Here is a 22785-nt window from a genome sequence, read left to right on the forward strand (position 1 = left end):
GTATCAGTGAATGATGTGTATAATATCACATATGATATTGTGCCTAAATTCATTAACTCACAAATTGCCACCTCTTTGAAGTTCAAAGGTGGGATAGGATTGCCACATTCTTTAAGTGATCTGAGATCACTTAAATTAATCTCGATTTTTCTGCAGCACTTGGTACTGCTGACATTCTTCCCACATTCTTCAAAAACATCATCTCCTTCATCTTGTTAGGACAATCTCCCAGATCTGTCATCTGATCGTTTCTTCTCTGCTATAGGACCTGTTTTCTCCTCTTCTTCCACTCCGAGATTCTGTTCTAGGCTCCTGCCAGCAGGATCTCTGAACAAGTTCACCCACTCCGTGCCTGGCACAAAATGATGGCTTCCCTCATTCATAAGCAGCCGGTATCACAATCTCTGGTCCTAATCTCTCTCCCCAGACTCAGGATCTGAACGTTTATGGATATTCCCAATGTGCTGTGCCAGGAACATCTTAGACTCAACAAATCCATCCAATTCTCAGAAGAATTCTCTTAGATTTTCTTATTTAATATTCCCTTGATACTAATTAATATTCTTCCTGTTACTCCCATTCACACTCTTTGGCATTTTCTTTTCACTCCCTCCTCTCCTTTGGCATTTACATCAGATCCTAGTCACCAAGCCCTGGCAGTCTTTTTTCAAGAGAGTTATTCCTATTTATAACTTGCTATGTCCTACTGAGAAAAGACTGTACTGGATATGCACACATTTTTCTTTTGATATAAAATCAGTGTCTGTTGATTCTGCCTTGAAAGAGTAACATCCAAATTTGCTACGCCCAGTTCTCCCAGCATTCTCTATTTCTTAATTCTTTTACCTGCCCCTTAAGACATGATCCCCCACTAACAAACACAAGCAGTACTGTTTCCTCAGTGTGAGACGACACTTTTACGGGAAAGAAAAAGTTGTACAAAAATCACAGAAATGGTGTTTCAGCAAGATACAAAAGTTGCAGAGGTTGACTTTTCTACGAAGCACAGCTGTGATTATAGGTTATAATAAGCAGCACTGGGCTCTTAGCATTAACAATGTATTTCTTCTAAGAAAGATGCAAAAACATTTGAAAATGTTGTCTGGATTTTATTTATCCCATGTGTATTCTAGAAATGTAAGACTGCAAAGGGAGAAAAGTAACCTGTGCTGACCCACATGAGTTGGTGTATGGGTATCTCAGGGAAAATCCAAAGGAACCTTTCCATCCAAACCCCAAAGCCATCATGGGTACGGGTATACCAGAAAATGTTGCCTAACTCACCCTCATTCTAAAAGCATCCTGTTTTCATTTTTTTGTTTTGAGGATGTTTCCTCCCTCCCATGCCCCACACTTTTAAAAAGGAAAACGGAGTTTCCCCTCTCCTAAAATCACTCTAGGGGAGGCTCCTTAAATATCCCAGAAATCTTCCTCCAGTGTCACTAAATGCCACTTCCATCTTCAAAGCAATAAATGTCAGAAGAACATTCCCTTAAGAAAAGTCAGTCTAAAGCAATCATTTGCAATGTCTTCTACAGACTTCTCGATTTGGCTGAAAACATTGCTCTCTGGGGATAATGGAGACATGGAGAAGGAACTGTCAGGACCTGGGAGTTAGTGTGAGACAGGATGCACCGGAAGGGTGAGAAAGCTGGAAGGTACGAGGCAGGAGAGTCCTGCCCTGGACTCTGAGGGTGCCGTGCGCTTCTGGGTCCTCCCAGAGCTCCTGGCAAGGTGTCATTAGCAGGGGTTAAAACAGCACGTAGGCTGGGAAGCAAAGACTCTCCAGAAAGTTCACTTTAGCAGCAGTTGGAAGGAACTCTCTGGAGTCGAGGACAACATTTTCTGATCGCTGCCAGCTTGCTTTCTAGAGATCGCAGATACCAAGAGCAAGGATTAGTCAGCCTGGAGGACAGCACTGGCGAAGGCTGGCATGCAGGGGTACGATACCTAGGGTGGGTGCACTGGCACTTCGTTTACGATCTTCAGATATCCCAACAATGCACACAATCACACGCAGCCCAATGGAGAGAACACAGGAGAATGACAAAATGAAACACAGCTCAAAGTCCTACTCACAAAATACACACGGGGGAGGAAAGGCAAGCACTGCGCTGTGCTTCCAACATCGCAGACTCCATTAGCAGGAACAATATGGGGTTAATTGGTCCACTTTCGAAACAGATGAGAAGCTGTTTACAATGAACTCAGAGAGTGTCAAGGGTTTTGGTCTTTCCTCTACACTTATACTCCAACAAGGAGAGCAGGGTGATGGCCTGCACAGAGCTATCTTTACCACCGAATTAAACCCAAGGGGGCAGTTTCTTGCATTCACCTTCATTTCCGAGAACGAGAAACGCACAGATCAATGAACCAGGGAAGGGAGGGGATTGACCTTGTCCTCGTCCTGAGTGAATTAAAGCAAAAGCACGCTGGCCATACGTACCCAAGTTTGGTGCACTTGCTGTCCTCTTGTTACTTTTTATTTTAAAAAAGCCACGCCCAAAGAATGATCTGGCTTTCCGAGTGCCAAAGGGGTTGTCGTCCACGGATGCATCACGCCCCGGAGCTTTCGGAGGGAGGCCCCTGAATGGGCTGCTTTCTACAGGAGCTTTATCCTAAAAGACAAGTAATAATAAATGGAACACAGCGTGGCTGTGCACAATTAGGAGTACACGCTGGGCACAACGCCTGATCTGTTACACATGTGATTTTATTTAAAAGAATCACAGAACTGATAAGTTGATTATGAACACCAAGCACCATATTACAATTTAGAAAGTCAGTTCTGAAAGCTACTTAGGAAGCAAGAGCAGCAACAAAAACATGTTCATCACTGACCTATAACCGGCATGCTTCAGATGTGAAGTATTTAGGACATAGAAATTCTCAAGCTTTATTTTATTTGCCTCATTCCCCCAATGACATGGAAATAAGGTACTGCATAACCAGAATACCAGCAGGCTTCCTATTTTTCGAATGGTTATGACATGGACTAGGTTACAATGCAGTTCACAGTCTTTGTACCGTAACTGCATCAGAAGCCCAGCGTAATATAATCACTGTGCAAAGTAGGCGTTATCTCCAAGCTTCTACACCAGCAGCAGAAAGAGATTCTACTCCAGTTATTTAAATATTCTACTCAAGGAATTACTAGTCAAATGAGGACACAACCAGTGACTGTTAAACATTTTGTTTTTGAGAGGGTGTTCTGAGACATATTCATTACCTTGCCTGCAAGTTACCCGACACAGATCACCAATTTTCAAACACTATGACATGCTTAATACACTTAACACCAAAACTAAACTTGTTATAATTAAATTTTTCTTCATCGATTCAGAAGATTCTTTGGCTGTCTCTAATAGGTCAAGGTCTTTATCGCGAAACTTAACTGTAATTAAGTTATACTTCTAAGTACTGTTGATTTTTTAGCTTTCTTGTTATTTGAATTAGCAGTTCCAGTAACATGATCTATTATATTGTTTTAGTAGGATCCAAAGATGCTTTGATTTGCATGCCCTCATTCCTCTAACATCTCCTGCCCTCTGTTTTTGTTTTTGCAGAGGTAGAGAAAGGGGAGAGGGGACACAAGCTTTGAAGGTGGTTATTTTATCCTCTGAATTTATTGCTCATCGTAACTACAAGTTTATAGATGCCACAGTTTAGTGCAACTATTACCTATGTCTCACCACAGATGTCAAAATCATTTAATCATTTATTGAATTGGCAAGACAAAAAAGGACAAAGGATGCCTGTAATTACAGCTGTGTGCACAGTCCATGCCTTATCAGGGACACCTACATTACAACTCAAGGCATTCAGAGCCAGCAGTCAAGGGAGTGCATCTGGAAGTGGCCTACCAGAAGGTAGCCTTTACAGAGTTAATGGTTGAAAATTGGAGGAAGAACGAGAGCCCTTGTTGATGAGGTCTTTAAAAAAAAAAAGACAAAAAAACAGAACACCAAAATGTTTGCTGTATACACAGTGGCTATATTAAATAAACAGCTGTTCTCGGGCGGGTGACCTAAGGATGTTTTGTGAGGTCTTAGGAAGCCCAAATATGATAATTAAGAATATCACTAGCCTGATTGAGAGTTGGGGGTTTTGTCTGTTTTTTGTACCTCCCCAACAGTTTATTGAGGTGAAACATAAAAAGTAACTGAACAATTAGGGGACATTAAGTACACTCACGGTGTTATATAACTGCCACCTCCACCTAGCTCCCAAACATTTCCATCATTTTGAATAAAACCCCTCACCCTGGAAGCAGTTTCTCTCCGTTCCTCCCTCTCCATCTCTGGCAACCGCCAAACTGGGTTCTGTCTCTATGGATTTATCTACTCTACATACTTCACATAAATGGAATCGTGGACTATCTGATCTTTCGTATCTGGTTTCTTTCATATAACATGTTTTGGAGGTTCTGAGTTTGGGTTTTTTGGAGACAGTTAAGCAATCCCATGTATCAGACATCACAAACATTTTTCCATTGTAATCTGGACATAGGAATGGCTTCATATATTCACAAACTGTTACACACAATTCTAGAAATTAAAATAAACTTTTATCTACTTCTAAGCTATACAATCTCAGTTCCATTTATTTCCAATAATGGCTAATTAGTCTTCAGTTGTGATTATATACACTAGTTTCAACTGTTCATATTCACCCTTCTTAATATTTACCATTAACTGTGGTATCTAATAGATCTGCATTAGAGAAACCTCAAACTCTTCTTGACAGTTTTCTTTGGAAAATGGGAAAATGTGAGGATCCCTAAATATTTGCGTCTCAGGGTAACAGACAGAGAAACAACACAGAACCAACCCCATCTGATGACTCTTTCTTCAGATTGCCCAGGCTGCTGGACTTTTGCAGACTTGAAGTTCTAAAAATAACAATAATAGTAATTAGGATTAATAATAAGTGGCTCTGGTGCCACTGTTTCTTAGGAGAATATCTTGGAAAGAAACTAAAACTGTGTGTGGGTTGAATCCTGGTCATAAAAGAAAATCCGGATTCAGGCAGTCACTTATGTGCTTTACTAAATTATAACATTGAGTTCTTTTAAAAGCAGAGGTGGTTAACTGTCCTGCCAATAACTCTAAATGTCCCACACATGTTAGAATAGCTGGAAAAACACTTAGGACTCTCCTTGTGATGTCAACATTTGAAAATAAACCAGCATTTTTCCATGGACCAGTGGTGTATCCTTTTATGTATACATTTAGACCAGGAACTTTTTTATTTTTTATTTTTATTTAAATTTTAGTTAATATACCAGGGAACTTCTAAAATACTCACATACTATTTATATATAATCCTTGTAATTAAAATAAAGCACAGAAGTGTTACTTTTCAATTCACAAAGGAATCCATTTTCTGAATCTGGCCAAGTAGTTCATTTTACAGTTCAGATCGAGGCATACAAGAAAAATCCCTCTGGCTGCCCATAATAATTTGTTTGCTATCCTTGCAAAGGTGAAGTGACACTGTAAACATCCAGAGATTTTTTTCCCTTTCACATAACTAGCATTCAAGTGTACAGGGCTGTCTTTTCAAAAATGGAAGTCAGGAATAGGTGACCAGTTTAGAGAGAGAAAAAAGCTCTAAGAAGCAGAGTAACACACATACACAAACTTTTAAAAGGCAATTCTCATGTACTCATGTGTACATAAGTTACTAGACTTGTCCAGTATCAAATAAAGTAAAAGATATTGGTGAGAAAAGAGAAGATCTCATCTTTGAATACTGCTCTGGTAAGAGATTTTCCTAATTCAGACTTGAACTTGGATAAACATAGATAATGGACCGGTTTACTACATGGAGAATGCAAAAAACTACTGCAGCCTTTCCAGCCATTACATCATTCTCTGTGACTCTTTTCTGCTAGGGTCAAAATGCAAGCCAGTGCAAACCTGAAATTCAAAGCACTGCACTTCACATGAAAACTGATGAAGGAAGGCTAAAGCCGTGCAAACACTTGGCACGAGATAATGGATAACAGTCCATGAGCAAGTATCTCTTTGTTAACTCACAACCTCCCCTTTCCCTGACATCCAACCACCACACCTGCATTAATGTATTCAGGCCTCAGTCATCCGCTTCTCACAGTGGTCACTGTGAGTTTGTCAGAAGCTTCCTCTCTCCCAGGTATCAATGACATTTTCCACATTCAAGAACATGACTTACGAAAGACTATCGCACGGCTGGGTTTCAACAGAAGCACCAAGGATTATTTTTCCATCACTAAAAGAAGAAAGAAAAGAAAAGGAAAAAAAAAATGGAATGTGTGTGCTACACAAGTAAAAGACCATATATATTCTAAGCAAGCAGAACTGTCAAAAAAACAAAAAATTGTGCTGGGGAAGCGATTTCTCTTTTAAAACAGTCATGTGTGTTTTGTTTTGTTTTGTTTTTAAACACAGGCTCCATGCCCAGCATGGGGCTTGAACCCACAACCCTGAGATTAAGACCTGAGCTGAGATTGAGTCAGCTGCTGAATTTACTGAGGATTCCCAGCTGCCCCTCTCTTTTAAAATTTTCTACTATATTTTCTTTTGTTAAAAATATATTTTACTTATTTATCTGACAGAGAAATCACAAGTAGGCAGAGATGCAGGCAGAGAGAGAAGAGGAAGCAGGCTCCCTGCCGAGCAGAGAGCCCTATGTGGGGCTCGATCCCAGGACCCTGGGATCATGACCTGAGCCAAAGGCAGAGGCTTAACCCACTGAGCCATCCAGGTGCCCCTAAAATATTCTATTAAATTTTCTTTTATTTGGTCTCATTATAAGGTTAAGTAATTGAGAACATGCTCCCTCAAAATTCTACTTGTTAATGGAGAAACTACTGTATCCCTGTCCCAAATCCTTCTTCCGAACAGCCTGGGCCACATGACCATTGCTATGGGGCTTGGGACCCACTGGCGGCTCCCCATGACTTAGGACATAAAACTTGAGTCCCCTAAAATCTCTCTCTAACCTGAACACCACACCTCCCTGGACTCCTGCCCTAGGACTTCTTGCTTCACACCCTTTATTTCAATAATCCAGAACTGACTGTAGTGATTGATTTACACTGGTCCCCTGGCACATGCCTTACAGTTTCTTGCCTCTCACAGTAAAACCTGTGTCTGTAAATAAAGTGCAATGCACTCTTGTGTTTGCTTGATCTACTCTGCTGAACATTTATATTGCAATGTTGGGTCATAAATGACATACCTTTCTTCGAATGAAGTCTCTGGTTGGGGAGGCAATTTTGCGCTTTCAGACGTTTCCAGGCCCTTAGATGTTGGCAGTAATGAAGGCATTGAAACTTGTAAGATGCTGGTGTGGAACTGTAATGTAATTAGAGAAAGTAAAAAATCCAATAAATAAGACAGAAGTCACAGAGATAAAATAAAAATAACGGAGACAATTACATGGTCCATCAAAAAAATTTCATACACCTATGTTTAAAAACACTATTCTTCTATTTATAAAATGGTCTCTGGATATAAACATCAATGACTGTTAAAGTCAGAGAAAACATTCTGGAGGAAGGTCATTTTTTTTTTTTAAAGGTTTTATTTATTTATTTGACAGAGAGAGAGTGATCACAAGTAGGCAGAGAGGCAGGCAGAGAGAGGGGGGAAGCAGGTCCCTGCTTAGCAGAGATCCCGATGTAGGGCTCGATCCCAGGACCCTGAGATCATGACCTGAGCTGAAGGCAGAGGCTTAACCCACTGAGCCACCCAGGTGCCCCAAGGAAGGTCATTTTTGAACTTGGTTCTGAATAAAACATAATACCATCAAGTAAGTCAATAGTTGATCCTGACAACGTTAAGCCCTAGTAAAAACTTTGGTTCTAACCTTATGCAAGTCACTTAACTGGGCACCAGTTTTCTCCTCTGTAACATGAGAATGGCAATGCCTACCTGACAGGGTTGTCATGATTTGAGATGAGATTTGGGTAAAGTGCTTTGTAAACACATCTGTTTTCACTTTATTTTCTATCACTAGTCTAATATAGAATGTTGTTCAAACCAGATTTTTTTTTTTTTTAAGATTTTATTTATTTGGGACGCCTGGGTGGCTCAGTTGGTTAAGCAGCTGCCTTCGGCTCAGGTCATGATCCCAGCGTCCTGGGATCGAGTCCCACATCGGGCTCCTTGCTCCGCAGGGAGCCTGCTTCTCCCTCTGACTCTGCCTTGCACTCTGTGTGCCTGTGCTTGCTCTCTCTCTTTCTCTCTGACAAATAAATAAATAAAATCTTTAAAAAAAAAAAAAAAAGATTTTATTTATTTGACAGAGAGAGACATGGTGAGAGGGAACACAAGGAGGAGGAGTGGGAGAGGGAGAAGCAGGCTTCCCACTTCCCTGAGCAGGGAGCCTGATGATGGGCTCCATCCCAGAACCCTGGGATCACGACCTGAGCAGAAGGCAGACACTTAACGACTGAGCCACCTAGGCACCCCCCAAACCAGTTCTTTGTGGATACCACTTAAAACACTTGGCTTAATAATACTACAGCAGCAACAACAAAAATGCCTAAAAACACCTTCCTAAACAAATGCTTTGTGTACCCTAAGGATGGAATCTATGGAACAAATTTTATACTCTGGGGTTAAATAATTTTCGATGACTGTAGAGCAGTATGGTGTAAGAGCCCATCATAAACTACAATACATGAATCACTTAAAAAATATTGTGATAAAAAAATAAAATTTTCCTCAGTGAATTCAGTCTGCCAGTCAACCAACCAATCAGTGACCGTCCCTCCTTCTGAAGTCAGCCAGGAAGGTAGGGACTTACAACCTGGAACACACTTCTAGATGCCAATCAATCAATGACAGTCTCACCTCTGTAACCACACATCCACAGCGGATGTCAACTCTCTCTAGCCTCTGAGAGTCCCTCAATCCCTGAGCTCCAAGCAACCCCACATGCCCCACATATGATCAAAGAGACTGTCCCTGACCAACAAAGTTCACCGAGGTAACTAAATAAGCAATACATTTAGCTCTGTGGTTTTTTGTTCCAGTTACTGAGCGGTGGTCTCATTCCTTGACACTAAGAGGTTATAACATGTGAAGTCTGTTGAAATAATCTGATTGGGCCCAAGACGGAGTGGTTCGTGTTAAGCTCCATGTCAGTAAACCCAAGCTTAGCTAAGTTTCCGTGCTCGGCACTCCCAGAAAAGGCAGACCTAGGTCAACCAATCGGCACTTGCCTGCCCTTAGTAAGTTACCTGACCCACCCTGCCCCGAGACTTCTCTTTGCTGCACATTAAGGAAAGTAACCCTACTTAACCAACCAGCAAATGACCAGCCTGATCCTCTGCTCCTGCTTCCTTCGGCCTAAAAAAGCCCTTCATTTTGTACAGATCCGTAGAGTTCCTTTCCATCTGCTAAAACGGACATTGCCTGATTCATAAATTGCTGAATAAAGCCAGTAAGATGTTGCAAATTTACTCATTTGAAGTTTGTTCTTTAACAACAAGTCTGATCTTGTTGCTTCGCAATTTATTATTTTTTATTTTTTTATTTTTTGGAATCTTTATGATTAGTTCTGGGCAATTTACAGAGCCATCATCCCTGTGTTAAAAATTTTCTCAGCTGAATTTTTTTTAAAGATTTTATATATTTGACACAGAGAGATCACAAGTAGGCAGAGAGAGAGAGGAGGAAGCAGGCTCCCTGCTGAGCAGAGAGCCCAATGTGGGACTTGATTGATCCCAGGACCCTGAGATCATAAACTGAGCCGAAGGCAGAGGCTTAACCTACTGAGCCACCCAGGCGCCCCTGAATTTTGTTCTTTAAGAAGTCCTATTGCTGTAAAATAGGAGATTACTTCACTCTCTTTTTTCTTTTTTTTTTTTTAATTTGAATCTTTATGATTAGTTCTGGGCGAATTATTGAGCCATCATCCCTTGTGTTGTCAAGTTCACAGTAGCTCCCCGGGTTCCTAACATGGGGAAGGAAATGGCCCACTAACAAACTGATCCATTTCCTTGATTTCGTTTTGAACTTAGGACTTTAACTCCCAACTCCAATCTCCCTTCTAGCTCTTCTTTAACAATATGGCTGAATACACTCAATCCTCATCAAATCATTCTGGTTCCAAACGAAAAGTCTCATTAAAGTACAATTCACATAGGAAAGACTTTTTTTAAAGAGACTATCTGGGCAAATCTTACATGTAACATCTGCCATTCTGTAAATAGGCAGCAAGCATACTCATTGACTGTCAAATGTTATTTTTCCCTTCAGTAGAAATATAATTAGCAATTAGGGGATTTTCCCCCTCTAACATATTTTTTATTTCCCCCTCTAAAATATTTTTTATTCCTTAACTAATCCTTTGCCTCTTTTTTCCAATTTTATTGGGATATCACTGACATGCAGTACCATATAAATTAAAAAGAAAAAAGAAAAGGAAAGGAAAAAAAACCACATTTTTTTCCTTGCAATGAGAACTTTTCGGATCTACAGTCTTAGCAACCTTCCAGCATACCAGACAGCAGTGTTAACTATAGTCATCACGTTGTACCTTATACCCCCAGCACACTTGTCTTATAACTGGAAGTCCGTACCTTTTGATCACCACCTTCCAATTTCCCCTACCCAGTAATCCTTATGACTGACATCTTTTAGCCCTCTCCTATAGTGAAGAGAGAAATGTTTCCTCCTTGAATTCATTTTCATGCAATTCAAATTTCATTTTCTCATTAGGTAATCAGCAGGAATAGATAGGAAAAGAAAAGATGCCACTTGGTTTTTTTCTCACTGAATACAGTAATATGTTAAAGGAAAGACGACCAAAGGGGGAATTGGAAAACATAAGGTAGTCAAGACTATTTAGTTAAAAAACAAAAACAACAATAACAAAAACAATTTTTCCCATTCCCAGTTTCTCTAGACAGTACACTGCACTAAAATTAAAAGTTCTAGGGCAAAGACGGAGGTGCTGTCAGGAAGCCACGGGTGTGCCTAGGTTAAGACCTCAGGAAGACTTAAGGTACAGCTGTCTCATTGAAACCTTCAAAAAGTTCGACAACTCTAAAAACAGAGGGATATTCCATAGCAGCCATACAGAAAACTTAAGACAGAGAAAGTCTTATGGTGAAGATAATTGTGGATATCCTTTACCTGATGGAGTGGATTATAAATTGATTCATAAGAAATGCCAAATGAATAAAATATTATACCAAATAGAACCAAGAGGGACAGAGATAGTAGAAGGCAGAAGGCCCTAGACCCGTATAGATACTTTTGCAGAAAACAACTCATCTGCAATTACAGGTTCTTTCTCCTGGAAATGGAAAGATGACTCCCAAGGAACAACCAAGAGCCCAAAGGTCTGGGCCCTGTCAAGGAACTGGCCACACGAGCCTGGCTGGATTTGGGAACTGCTACTGACTAATGATACGTGGGTGTCTTCCATGTCTATGTTCCCTCTTCTTGAATGGGAATGCCCAGTAGTTACTATGCCCATTCCACCACTGCATGTCAGGTGTGTAGGGGACAAATGACTTGACCTTGAATTTCCTGGTTCTTTACATGGAATGGAGTGCTACTCGAGAAGCCAAACCTGAGCAGCTGCACCTACATCTTGACCGGGTCTGGATGACAAGGTCTTGGGATGCGGAAGCCTGACTGGAGTAAGACCAAGAGGTCTTTGATGAGGGGATGAGGACATTTTGCATGGGGGACGGATATAAATGATTGTAGCCAGAGAGTGGAGGGCAGTTGTACTAGTCGAATATGGTCGTAGGGGTATATGCCATCCCATGTGTTCTTCTCAAATGTGATATTACTTGTCCATCAAGAGGTAGGGTCTTTGTTTCCTCTCTGTGAATGTGTGTGGGCCTGTGACTACAGGAGAAGAGATGCCACAGGGTTTCCGAGTCATAGCATAAAAGATGATATAAATATGCCCAGTCCTCTTATTGGGATGCTCATCCTTAGGATCTAAACGCTCTGCTAGAAGAAAGCCCGGGAGTCACAGGTATTTCCAGCTAGGGCCTCAGCTGAGGTCCTGTCCAACAGTAGTACCAACCAACCATGTGATATACAAATGGGTAGCCGTCGGATGACTCAAGCCTCCAGCCTTCACACCATTCCAACTATTGCCCAGTGGAGCGAAGAAGAAATGCTCCTGCTGAGCCTTACCCACATCACACATTTGTTAGCAAAACAAGTGCTGTCATTCAAGCCACAAATTTTTGGGGTGGTTTGCAATAGGTAATGGAAACAGATTTTGGCACCAGTCTGATGTGTGAAAGAAAAGTTAACGATGACTTCAAGACTAAATATTCCTGTCCAGCTGCTTTTTTCCAAGTCTAAAGAAGTCAGGGAAGATTTTAGACCAGAATTTTTCAGAGACAACATTGGAAGTGACTAAAACCAACTTCTTTATATAATCTCACGTTATCCCTCTTCATTTATTCCCTATTTGTTCTTTACTAATAAAGATTATTATTGTGTAGATTGTAATCCATTTAGGATGAAATCTTTCTCCCATGTTCTTCCTGAATTATTTAAGCAATTTTGACATTGCCCAAGGTATTTATTTATTAAAGAGGGGGGGAAAAACCAATCTTTCAAATAAAGTCCTAGCAGACTGAGTTTTGACATGAAAATTGCTAAGACTCAGTCAGTAGCCACACTGAGAAAAGATCCCAGGTCTTTCCTGCTGTCAACAGCATTTTAACCTTCAATGACACAGTCTCTTCACTACAAAGATAATGTTGAGAGTCTGTAAATACCTCTTCTGGAACACTTGTGTTAAATGGGTCACGACTGGGAGATCCCGTGACTGGTGTAGATGATACACTTTTCTCCAGGTCACTAAAACCCTGCGCATCCAGCAAAGTGGAGACGGAACCAGAAGTGAGCAGACCGTCCAAGTCGCCATCTTGGTCTAGGAAAAGGAGAAAAATGGCAGCTTTTCATTTACATTTCATTTTTGGAGGAAGAATACCAACTGAATATAAACATTTTTCCCATCCTCAAAAATCAAAAGTGAGTTTCCTTTGAAATCCTTAGAAAAATAACAAGAGGACCTCTAGGAGAAATGTTAAACTATGAGCACCTGGAGCCTGAGGGTGGTATTAATAGCTATTACCACAGACTCACAGCCTTGAAATCAGAAGTTCATTTAGTCCAACAACCTTCCCTAATTTTGTTTCAGAATTTGGGGCTTTACAAATTTCAGTTCAGAAACAACCAAGCTGGGGAGGAGTCAAGATGGCGGAGAAGTAGCAAGCTGAGACTGCTTCAGCTAGCCGGAGATCAGCTAGCTAGCTTATCTAAAGATTGCAAACACCAGAAAATCCATGGGCAGATCGAAGAGAAGAAGAACAGCAATTCTGGAAACAGAAAAACAACCACTTTCTAAAAGGTAGGACCGGCGGAGAAGTGAATCCAAAGCGACGGGAAGATAGACCCCGGGGGAGGGGCCGGCTCCCGGCAAGCAGCGGAGCAAGCGCGCACAAAATCAGGACTTTTAAAAGTCTGTTCCGCTGAGGGACATCGCTCCAGAGGCTAAACCGGGGCGAAGCCCACGCGGGGTCAGCGTGGCCTCAGGTCCCGCAGGGTCACAGAAGGATCGGGGGTGTCTGAGTGTCGCAGAGCTTGCGGATATTGGAATGGGAGAGCTGGCTACAGAGACAGAGCCGACAATAAGCTCACAGCTCGGTGTTACCTTGAACCGGTCGCAGGCTCGGTGAGCTCGGAGCGCGGCTGGAGGTCAGGCAGACGGGAGTAACTGGGCGCTGTTCTCTGAGGGCGCAGTGAGGAGTGGGGCCCTGGGCTCTCGGCTCCTCCGGGCCTGAGACCAGGAGGCCGCCATTTGTATTCCCGTCCTCCGGAACTCAACGGAAAGCGCTCAGGGAACAAAAGCTCCTGAAAGCAAACCCGAGCGGATTACTCACCCCGGCCCCGGGTAAGGGCGATGTAATTCCGCCTGGGGCAAAGACACTTGAGAATCACTACAACAGGCCCCTCCCCCAGAAGATCAACAAGAAATCCAGCCGAGACCAAGTTCACCTACCAAGGAGTGCGGTTTCAATACCAAGGAGAGCAGCAGAATTCCAGAGGAGGAGAAAGCCAAGCACGGAACTCATGGTTTTTTCCTGTGATTTTTTTTAGTTTTGCAGTTAATTTAATTTTTTCTTTTTCATTTTTTTTTTTTCCTTCTCGCCTTCGGGTAAATTTTTTTTTTTTAACTGTTACCTTTTTCTTTTTCAACGATTTTTTACTAGTTTATCTAATATATATATTTTTTCTTTTTTACATATTTCTTAGGTGTTTTCTTTTTTAAAAAATTCTTTTCTTTTTTAATTTCTTTTTTCTTTTTTTTTCTTTCTTCCTTTTTGAACCTCTTTTTATCCCCTTTCTCCCCACTCACGATTTTGGATCTCTTCTCATTTGGTTAAAGCATATTTTCCTGGGGTTGTTGCCACCCTTTTAGTATTTTACTTGCCCCTTCATTTACTCTTATCTGGACAAAATGACAAGACGTAAAAATACAACACAAAAAAAAGAACAAGAGGCAGTACCGAAGGCTAGGGACCTAATCAATACAGACATCGGTAATATGTCAGATCTAGAGTTCAGAATGACAATTCTCAAGGTTCTAGCCGGGCTCGAAAAAGGCATGGAAGATATTAGAGAAACCCTCTCGAGAGATAGAAAAGCCCTTTCTGGAGAAATAAAAGAACTAAAATCTAACCAAGTTGAAATCAAAAAAGCTATTAATGAGGTGCAATCAAAAATGGAGGCTCTAACTGCTAGGATAAATGAGGCAGAAGAAAGAATTAGTGATATAGAAGACCAAATGACAGAGAATAAAGAAGCTGAGCAAAAGAGGGACAAACAGCTACTGGACCACGAGGGGAGAATCCGAGAGATAAGTGACACCGTAAGACGAAACAACATTAGAATAATTGGGATTCCAGAAGAAGAAGAAAGAGAGAGGGGAGCAGAAGGTATACTGGAGAGAATTATTGGGGAGAATTTCCCCAATATGGCAAAGGGAATGAGCATCAAAATTCAGGAGGTTCAGAGAATGCCCCTCAAAATCAATAAGAATAGGCCCACACCCCGTCACCTAATAGTAAAATTTACAAGTCTCAGTGACAAAGAGAAAATCCTGAAAGCAGCCCGGGAAAAGAAGTCTGTAACATACAATGGTAAAAATATTAGATTGGCAGCTGACTTATCCACAGAGACCTGGCAGGCCAGAAAGAGCTGGCATGATATTTTCAGAGCACTAAACGAGAAAAACATGCAGCCAAGAATACTATATCCAGCTAGGCTATCATTGAAAATAGAAGGAGAGATTAAAAGCTTCCAGGACAAACAAAAACTGAAAGGATTTGCAAATACCAAACCAGCTCTACAGGAAATATTGAAAGGGGTCCTCTAAGAAAAGAGAGAGCCTACAAGTGGTAGATCAGAAAGGAACAGAGACCATATACAGTAACAGTCACCTTACAGGCAATACAATGGCACTAAATTCCTATCTCTCAATAGTAACCCTGAATGTGAATGGGCTAAATGCCCCTGTCAAAAGACACAGGGTATCAGAATGGATAAAAAAACAAAACCCATCTATATGTTGCCTCCAAGAAACTCATTTTAAGCCCGAAGACACCTCCAGATTTAAAGTGAGGGGGTGGAAAAGAATTTACCATGCTAATGGACATCAGAAGAAAGCAGGAGTGGCAATCCTTATATCAGATCAATTAGATTTTAAGCCAAAGACTATAATAAGAGATGAGGAAGGACACTATATCATACTCAAAGGGTCTGTCCAACAAGAAGATTTAACAATTTTAAATATCTATGCCCCCAATGTGGGAGCAGCCAACTATATAAACCAATTAATAACAAAATCAAAGAAACACATCCACAATAATACAATAATAGTAGGGGACTTTAACACTCCCCTCACTGAAATGGACAGATCATCCAAGCAAAAGATCAGCAAGGAAATAAAGGCCTTAAACGACACACTGGACCAGATGGACATCACAGATATATTCAGAATATTTCATCCCAAAGCAACAGAATACGCATTCTTCTCTAGTGCAAATGGAACATTCTCCAGAATAGATCACATCCTCGGTCCTAAATCAGGACTCAACCGGTATCAAAAGATTGGGATCATTCCCTGCATATTTTCAGACCACAATGCTCTAAAGCTAGAACTCAACCACAAAAGGAAGTTTGGAAAGAACCCCAATACATGGAGACTAAACAGTATCCTTCTAAAGAATGAATGGGTCAACCGGGAAATTAAAGAAGAATTGAAAAAAATCATGGAAACAAATGATAATGAAAATACAACGGTTCAAAATCTGTGGGACACAACAAAGGCAGTCCTGAGAGGAAAATATATAGCGGTACAAGCCTTTCTCAAGAAACAAGAAAGGTCTCAGGTACACAACCTAACCCTACACCTAAAGAAGCTGGAGAAAGAACAAGAAAGAAACCCTAAGCCCAGCAGGAGAAGAGAAATCATAAAGATCAGAGCAGAAATCAATGAAATAGAAACCAAAAAAACAATAGAACAAATCAACGAAACTAGGAGCTGGTTCTTTGAAAGAATTAATAAATTTGATAAACCCCTGGCCCGACTTATCAAAAAGAAAAGAGAAAGGACCCAAATAAATAAAATCATGAATGAAAGAGGAGAGATCACAACTAACACCAAAGAAATACAAACTATTATAAGAACATACTATGAGCAACTCTACGGCAATAAATTTGACAATCGGGAAGAAATGGATGCATTCCTAGAAACATATAAACTACCACAACTGAACCAGGAAGAAATAGAAAGCCTGAACAGACCCATAACCAGTAAGGAGATTGAAACAGTCATTAAAAATCTCCAAACAAACAAAAGCCCAGGGCCAGACGGCTTCCCGGGGGAATTCTACCAAACATTTAAAGAAGAACTAATTCCTATTCTCCTGAAACTGTTCCAAAAAATAGAAATGGAAGGAAAACTTCCAAACTCATTTTATGAGGCCAGCATCACCTTGATCCCAAAACCAGACAAGGATCCCACCAAAAAAGAGAGCTATAGACCGATATCCTTGATGAACACAGATGCGAAAATACTCAACAAAATACTAGCCAATAGGATTCAACAGTACATTAAAAAGATTATTCACCACGACCAAGCGGGATTTATTCCAGGGCTGCAAGGTTGGTTCAACATCCGCAAATCAGTCAATGTGATACAACACATCAATAAAAGAAAGAACAAGAACCATATGATACTCTCAATAGATGCTGAAAAAGCATTTGACAAAGTACAGCATCCCTTCCTGATCAAAACTCTTCAAAGTGTAGGGATACAGGGCACATACCTCAATATCATCAAAGCCATCTATGAAAAACCCACCGCAAATATCATTCTCAATGGAGAAAAACTGAAAGCTTTTCCGCTAAGGTCAGGAACACGGCAGGGATGTCCATTATCACCACTGCTATTCAACATAGTACTAGAGGTCCTAGCCTCAGCAATCAGACAACAAAAGGACATTAAAGGCATCCAAATCGGCAAAGAAGAAGTCAAATTATCACTCTTCGCAGATGATATGATACTATATGTGGAAAACCCAAAAGACTCCACTCCAAAACTGCTAGAACTTATACAGGAATTCAGTAAAGTGTCAGGATATAAAATCAATGCACAGAAATCAGTTGCATTTCTCTACACCAACAGCAAGACAGAAGAAAGAGATATTAAGGAGTCAATCCCATTTACAATTGCATCGAAAACCAGAAGATACCTAGGAATAAACCTAACCAAAGAGACACAGAATCTATACTCAGAAAACTATAAAGTACTCATGAAAGAAATTGAGGAAGACACAAAGAAATGGAAAAATGTTCCATGCTCCTGGATTGGAAGAATAAATATTGTGAAAATGTCTATGCTACCTAAAGCAATCTACACATTTAATGCAATTCCTATCAAAGTACCATCCATCTTTTTCAAAGAAATGGAACAAATAATGATAAAATTTATATGGAACCAGAAAAGACCTCGAATAGCCAAAGGGATATTGAAAAAGAAAGCCAACGTTGGTGGCATCACAATTCCAGAATTCAAGCTCTATTACAAAGCTGTCATCATCAAGACAGCATGGTACTGGCACAAAAACAGACACATAGATCAATGGAACAGAATAGAGAGCCCAGAAATAGACCCTCAACTCTACAGTCCACTAATCTTCGACAAAGCAGGAAAGAATGTCCAATGGAAAAAAGACAGCCTCTTCAATAAATGGTGCTGGGAAAATTGGACAGCCACATGCAGAAAAATGAAATTGGACCATTTCCTTACACCACACACAAAAATAGACTCAAAATGATGAAGGACCTCAATGTGCGAAAGGAATCCATCAAAATCCTTGAGGAGAACACAGGCAGCAACCTCTTCGACCTCTGCCGCAGCAACATCTTCCTAGGAACAACGCCAAAGGCAAGGGAAGCAAGGGAAAAAATGAACTATTGGGATTTCATCAAGATCAAAAGCTTTGGCACAGCAAAGGAAACAGTTAACAAAATCAAAAGACAACTGACAGAATGGGAGAAGATATTTGCAAACGACATATCAGATAAAGGACTAGTGTCCAGAATCTATAAAGAACTTAGCAAACTCAACACCCAAAGAACAAATAATCCAATCAAGAAATGGGCAGAGGACATGAACAGACATTTCTGCAAAGAAGACATCCAGATGGCCAACAGACACATGAAAAAGTGCTCCATATCACTCGGCATCAGGGAAATACAAATCAAAACCACAATGAGATATCACCTCACACCAGTCAGAATGGCTAAAATCAACAAGTCAGGAAATGACAGGTGCTGGCGAGGATGCGGAGAAAGGGGAACCCTCCTCCACTGTTGGTGGGAATGCAAGCTGGTGCAGCCACTCTGGAAAACAGCATGGAGATTCCTCAAAATGTTGAAAATAGAACTGCCCTATGACCCAGCAATTGCACTATTGGGTATTTACCCTAAAGATACAAATGAGGTATCCAAAGGGGCACGTGCACCCGAATGTTTATAGCAGCAATGTCCACAATAGCCAAACTATGGAAAGAACCTAGATGTCCATCAACAGATGAATGGATCAAGAAGATGTGGTATATATACACAATGGAATACTATGCAGCCATCAAAAGAAATGAAATCTTGCCATTTGCAACAACATGGATGGAACTAGAGCATATCATGCTTAGCGAAATAAGTCAAGCAGAGAAAGACAACTATCATATGATCTCCCTGATATGAGGAAGTGGTGATGCAACATGGAGGCTTAAGTGGGTAGGAGAAGAATAAATGAAACAAGATGGGATTGGGAGGGAGACAAACCATAAGTGACTCTTAATCTCACAAAACAAACTGAGGGTTGCTGGGGGGAGGGGATTTGGGAGAAGGGGGTGGGATTATGGACACTGGGGAGGGTATGTGCTTTGGTGAGTGCTGTGAAGTGTGTAAACCTGGTGATTCACAGACCTGTACCCCTTGGGATAAAAATATATGTTTATAAAAAATAAAAAATTAAAAAAAAAAAAAGAAAAGAAAAAAAAAGAAACAACCAAGCTGGAGAATATCAGTGGTACTACAAACTAATTCTGAACAGCAACACAGTCACCATGAGAAACTCAATATTCATCATTAATCATTTCTGTGTTCTTATTTTTTATTAATTTTTAATAAACTAATAATGTATTTTTATCTCCAGAGGTACAGGTCTGTGAATTGCCAGGTTTACACATTTCACAGCACTCACATCATCATTTCTGTGTTCTTAAAGCAAAACAAAACAAAACAAAACAAAAACCACATACATATAAAGAAGAAAAAACAACAATAGGCAATCTTCTGATTCCTTAAGATGATCCTTCTGTGCCATTTATTTTAAAGAAGAAAGAACAGCCTTATGGACAAATGCAACCACATACCCAGGAAAGCGGCCAACTTTGAGAACTACTTCTACATCTTCAGCAATGAAAAGGATTAGCTGCTGAACAACTATGTCAGATATTCTTTTTTAAAACCAAAAATTGATGCTTAAAACACTATTCTCTGAATAGTACAAAATCCTAAACTCATTTAAAGCTGTTAACTAGACTTACCTTCTTATATTTTTATTAGGCATTTATTCTAATTTCATTAAAATGTAGGTATTATTCGCATTCTCTAAGGACTAAGTAAATACAAATACTAGTTAGAAATCACTGTTTATAAACTATTCATTAGAACAGGACATAATTTTCAATGGTGGTTAAAAACTCCCTCTTTTTAATATACAAATGTCAGTAAGTACATGATAAGATGTCCAATACTTTTCATCATGAGGGACTTGTGACGAGAATACTTAAACACTAAACCAATTAAATCAAAATCATATCAAATGTACAGGATTGTGAAGTTTCAAATACCATACCAAGTGTTGGCAAGTGATACATTGCTGTTGGCAATGTAAAATAATACAACTAACTTTGGAAAAGAAAACGAAAAACAACCTCCTTTTTCTACACATTTTATATGCATTAAAAAAGATGAAAAAAAGTACAGGAGGGGTGCCTGGGTATCTCAGTTGGTTAAGTGTCTCTCTCTCTCTCTTTTTTTTTTTTTTTTAAGCTTTATTTACTTATTTGAGAGAGAGAGAGCATTGCATGCACGCACAGGCCAGGGGAGGGACAGAAGGAAAGAATCTTCAAGTAGCCTCCACCTGAGTGCAGAGCCAAGGTAAGGCCTGATCTCACGACCCATAAGATCATGAGCTGAGCTGAAAGCAAGAGTCGGACGCTTAACAAACTGAGCCACCCAGGTGCTCCAAACGTCAGACTCCATCTCTGCTCAGGTCTTGATCTCCAGGTCGTGAGTTCAAGCCCTATGTTGGGCTCCATGCTGGTCATGGAGTCTATTTTAAAACAAAACCAGATTAAACAAACAACAACAACAACAAAAAACCCCATGAAACTGACAAAAATGATCATGTCAGTGCAATTATGAAGAATACCTCTTTTCTTGATTTTCTTATGTTTCATAATTATAGAAATTAATGTTTTCCTTTGATTTTTAAATATAAAAACTACAGTATTGAGATTCTATAAAATCAAATACTGTTTTAAATGTTATGACTACAGGGGTGCCTGGGTGGCTCAGTGGGTTGAGCCTCTGCTTTCTCGGCTCAGGTCATGATCTCAGGGTCCTCTGCTCAGCAGGGAGCCTGCTTTCCCCTCTCTTTCAGCTGCCTCTTTGCCTATTTGTGATCTTTCTCTTTGTCAAATAAATAAATAAAATCTTAAAAAAAAATAAATGTTATGACTACGTAAAAATTAATCACTTGTTAATTTGCAATACTGTCTAAAAAGAGACACTCTCTTGAAGGCAGAGAAAATGCTGAGTGATGAGAATCGCTGTAAGAACACTGACAGAGGTTCATTTGCTTGCTCATTTGGATATTTAAAATTTTAACATACACTAAGTCCTGTGGAAAATAAGATGAAGATCCATTTTTTTTTCCCCTCTCAGAAATCCTCGTCTGAAGTAGGATTTTCTTTCTTTTTGAACTCATCGAAATTGAAATTCCAAAATCTGAGTATTTCACAAGTATCTCTGAAAAAATTTATTACTCATGTTTACTTTTAGAGCAAATAACCCCACCTTGCATTGCTAATGAATGAGAAAACTTCCAAAGTTCTTAACACTTTTGTTTTAAATGACCCCCAGAGATTTTCTACGTTTGAGGATGGCCAACTGAACCATGCACCTATAGAATAATACCACATCAAAAGGCATAACTATTTTATTAAGTTTTTAATTCTAATTAACATACAGTGTAATACTAGTCTCAGGTATACAATATAGTAATTCAAAACTTCCCAACATCACCCTGTGCTCATCCCAACAAGTGCACTCCTTAATCCCCATCAAAGCGTGACTATTTTTACTTAGATGTCTTATGGTTTTGGTTTTATTTTATGTTTTAACTTAACACATTCAAAGCTGAACACAACCCCCCTTAATCATTTCAGTGCGCCCTCACTAGGCTTCGCTACCTTGGTAAATGGAATCATCACACACCCACCCCCCACCCCCGGTCGCTTTAGTCAAAAACATCAGTCTTTCTTGATTCTTTCCTCTTCTTCACTCTCATCTAATTCGTCACACCACTGTGTTAGTTCGAACACCAAAATGTGTTTCTAATCAGTACCATTATTAACATTCCATTTGGAATCCTGCAAGAGCCTCTTGACTGGCTTCTCTTCTTCTGATACTGCTCCCTCCTCCCAATATGGTCCATTTGTTACGAAAATGCCGCAGACTTGTAAAAACCCTTCCGTGGATCCCTCTGGGCTCACAGAGCTGAATGCCTCACATTGCCTGACCTGGCCAACGCTAACTTCTATCCGCTCGGCTCATCTCCTCTCATCCTCCCCCTGATCACTTCCTTCCAGTCAGTCACAACGGTCTTTTTACTACTTAAATACACCGAGCCCATTTTCCCCATAGGCTCTTTTAATAAATAAACAAACAAACAAACAAATAAATAAATGAATGAATGAATGAATGAATAAAATTTACTTATTTATTTTTGAGAGAGAGAGAGAAAGCATAAGCAGGAGGGAAGGGTAGAGGGAGAAGCAGACTGTTTGCTGATCTGGGAGGCCAATGCAGGACTTGATCCCAGGACACTGGGATCATGACCTGAGCTGAAGGCAGATGCTTAACCCACTGAGCCACCCAGATGCCCCTC

General features: G+C 40.2%; 1 protein-coding gene across 1 annotated transcript in view; it reads right to left on the bottom strand.

Annotated features, from left to right (window-relative positions):
* LOC309870275 (liprin-beta-1-like) overlaps positions 1-22785 on the bottom strand; it is a gene marked incomplete at its 5' end in the record, with an annotated part of 59042 nt that overhangs the window by 13113 nt on the left and 23144 nt on the right. The window contains 6 exons of the mRNA XM_082742453.1: positions 1951-1983; positions 2447-2618; positions 4822-4891; positions 6196-6252; positions 7225-7340; positions 12752-12906. Of these exons, the coding sequence (XP_082598579.1) occupies positions 1951-1983; positions 2447-2618; positions 4822-4891; positions 6196-6252; positions 7225-7340; positions 12752-12906 (603 nt within the window). The remainder of the gene's footprint in view (positions 1-1950; positions 1984-2446; positions 2619-4821; positions 4892-6195; positions 6253-7224; positions 7341-12751; positions 12907-22785) is intronic.

The sequence above is a fragment of the Mustela nivalis genome (genome assembly GCF_964662115.1).
Source record: "Mustela nivalis genome assembly, chromosome: 7".
Taxonomy (NCBI): domain Eukaryota; kingdom Metazoa; phylum Chordata; class Mammalia; order Carnivora; family Mustelidae; genus Mustela; species Mustela nivalis.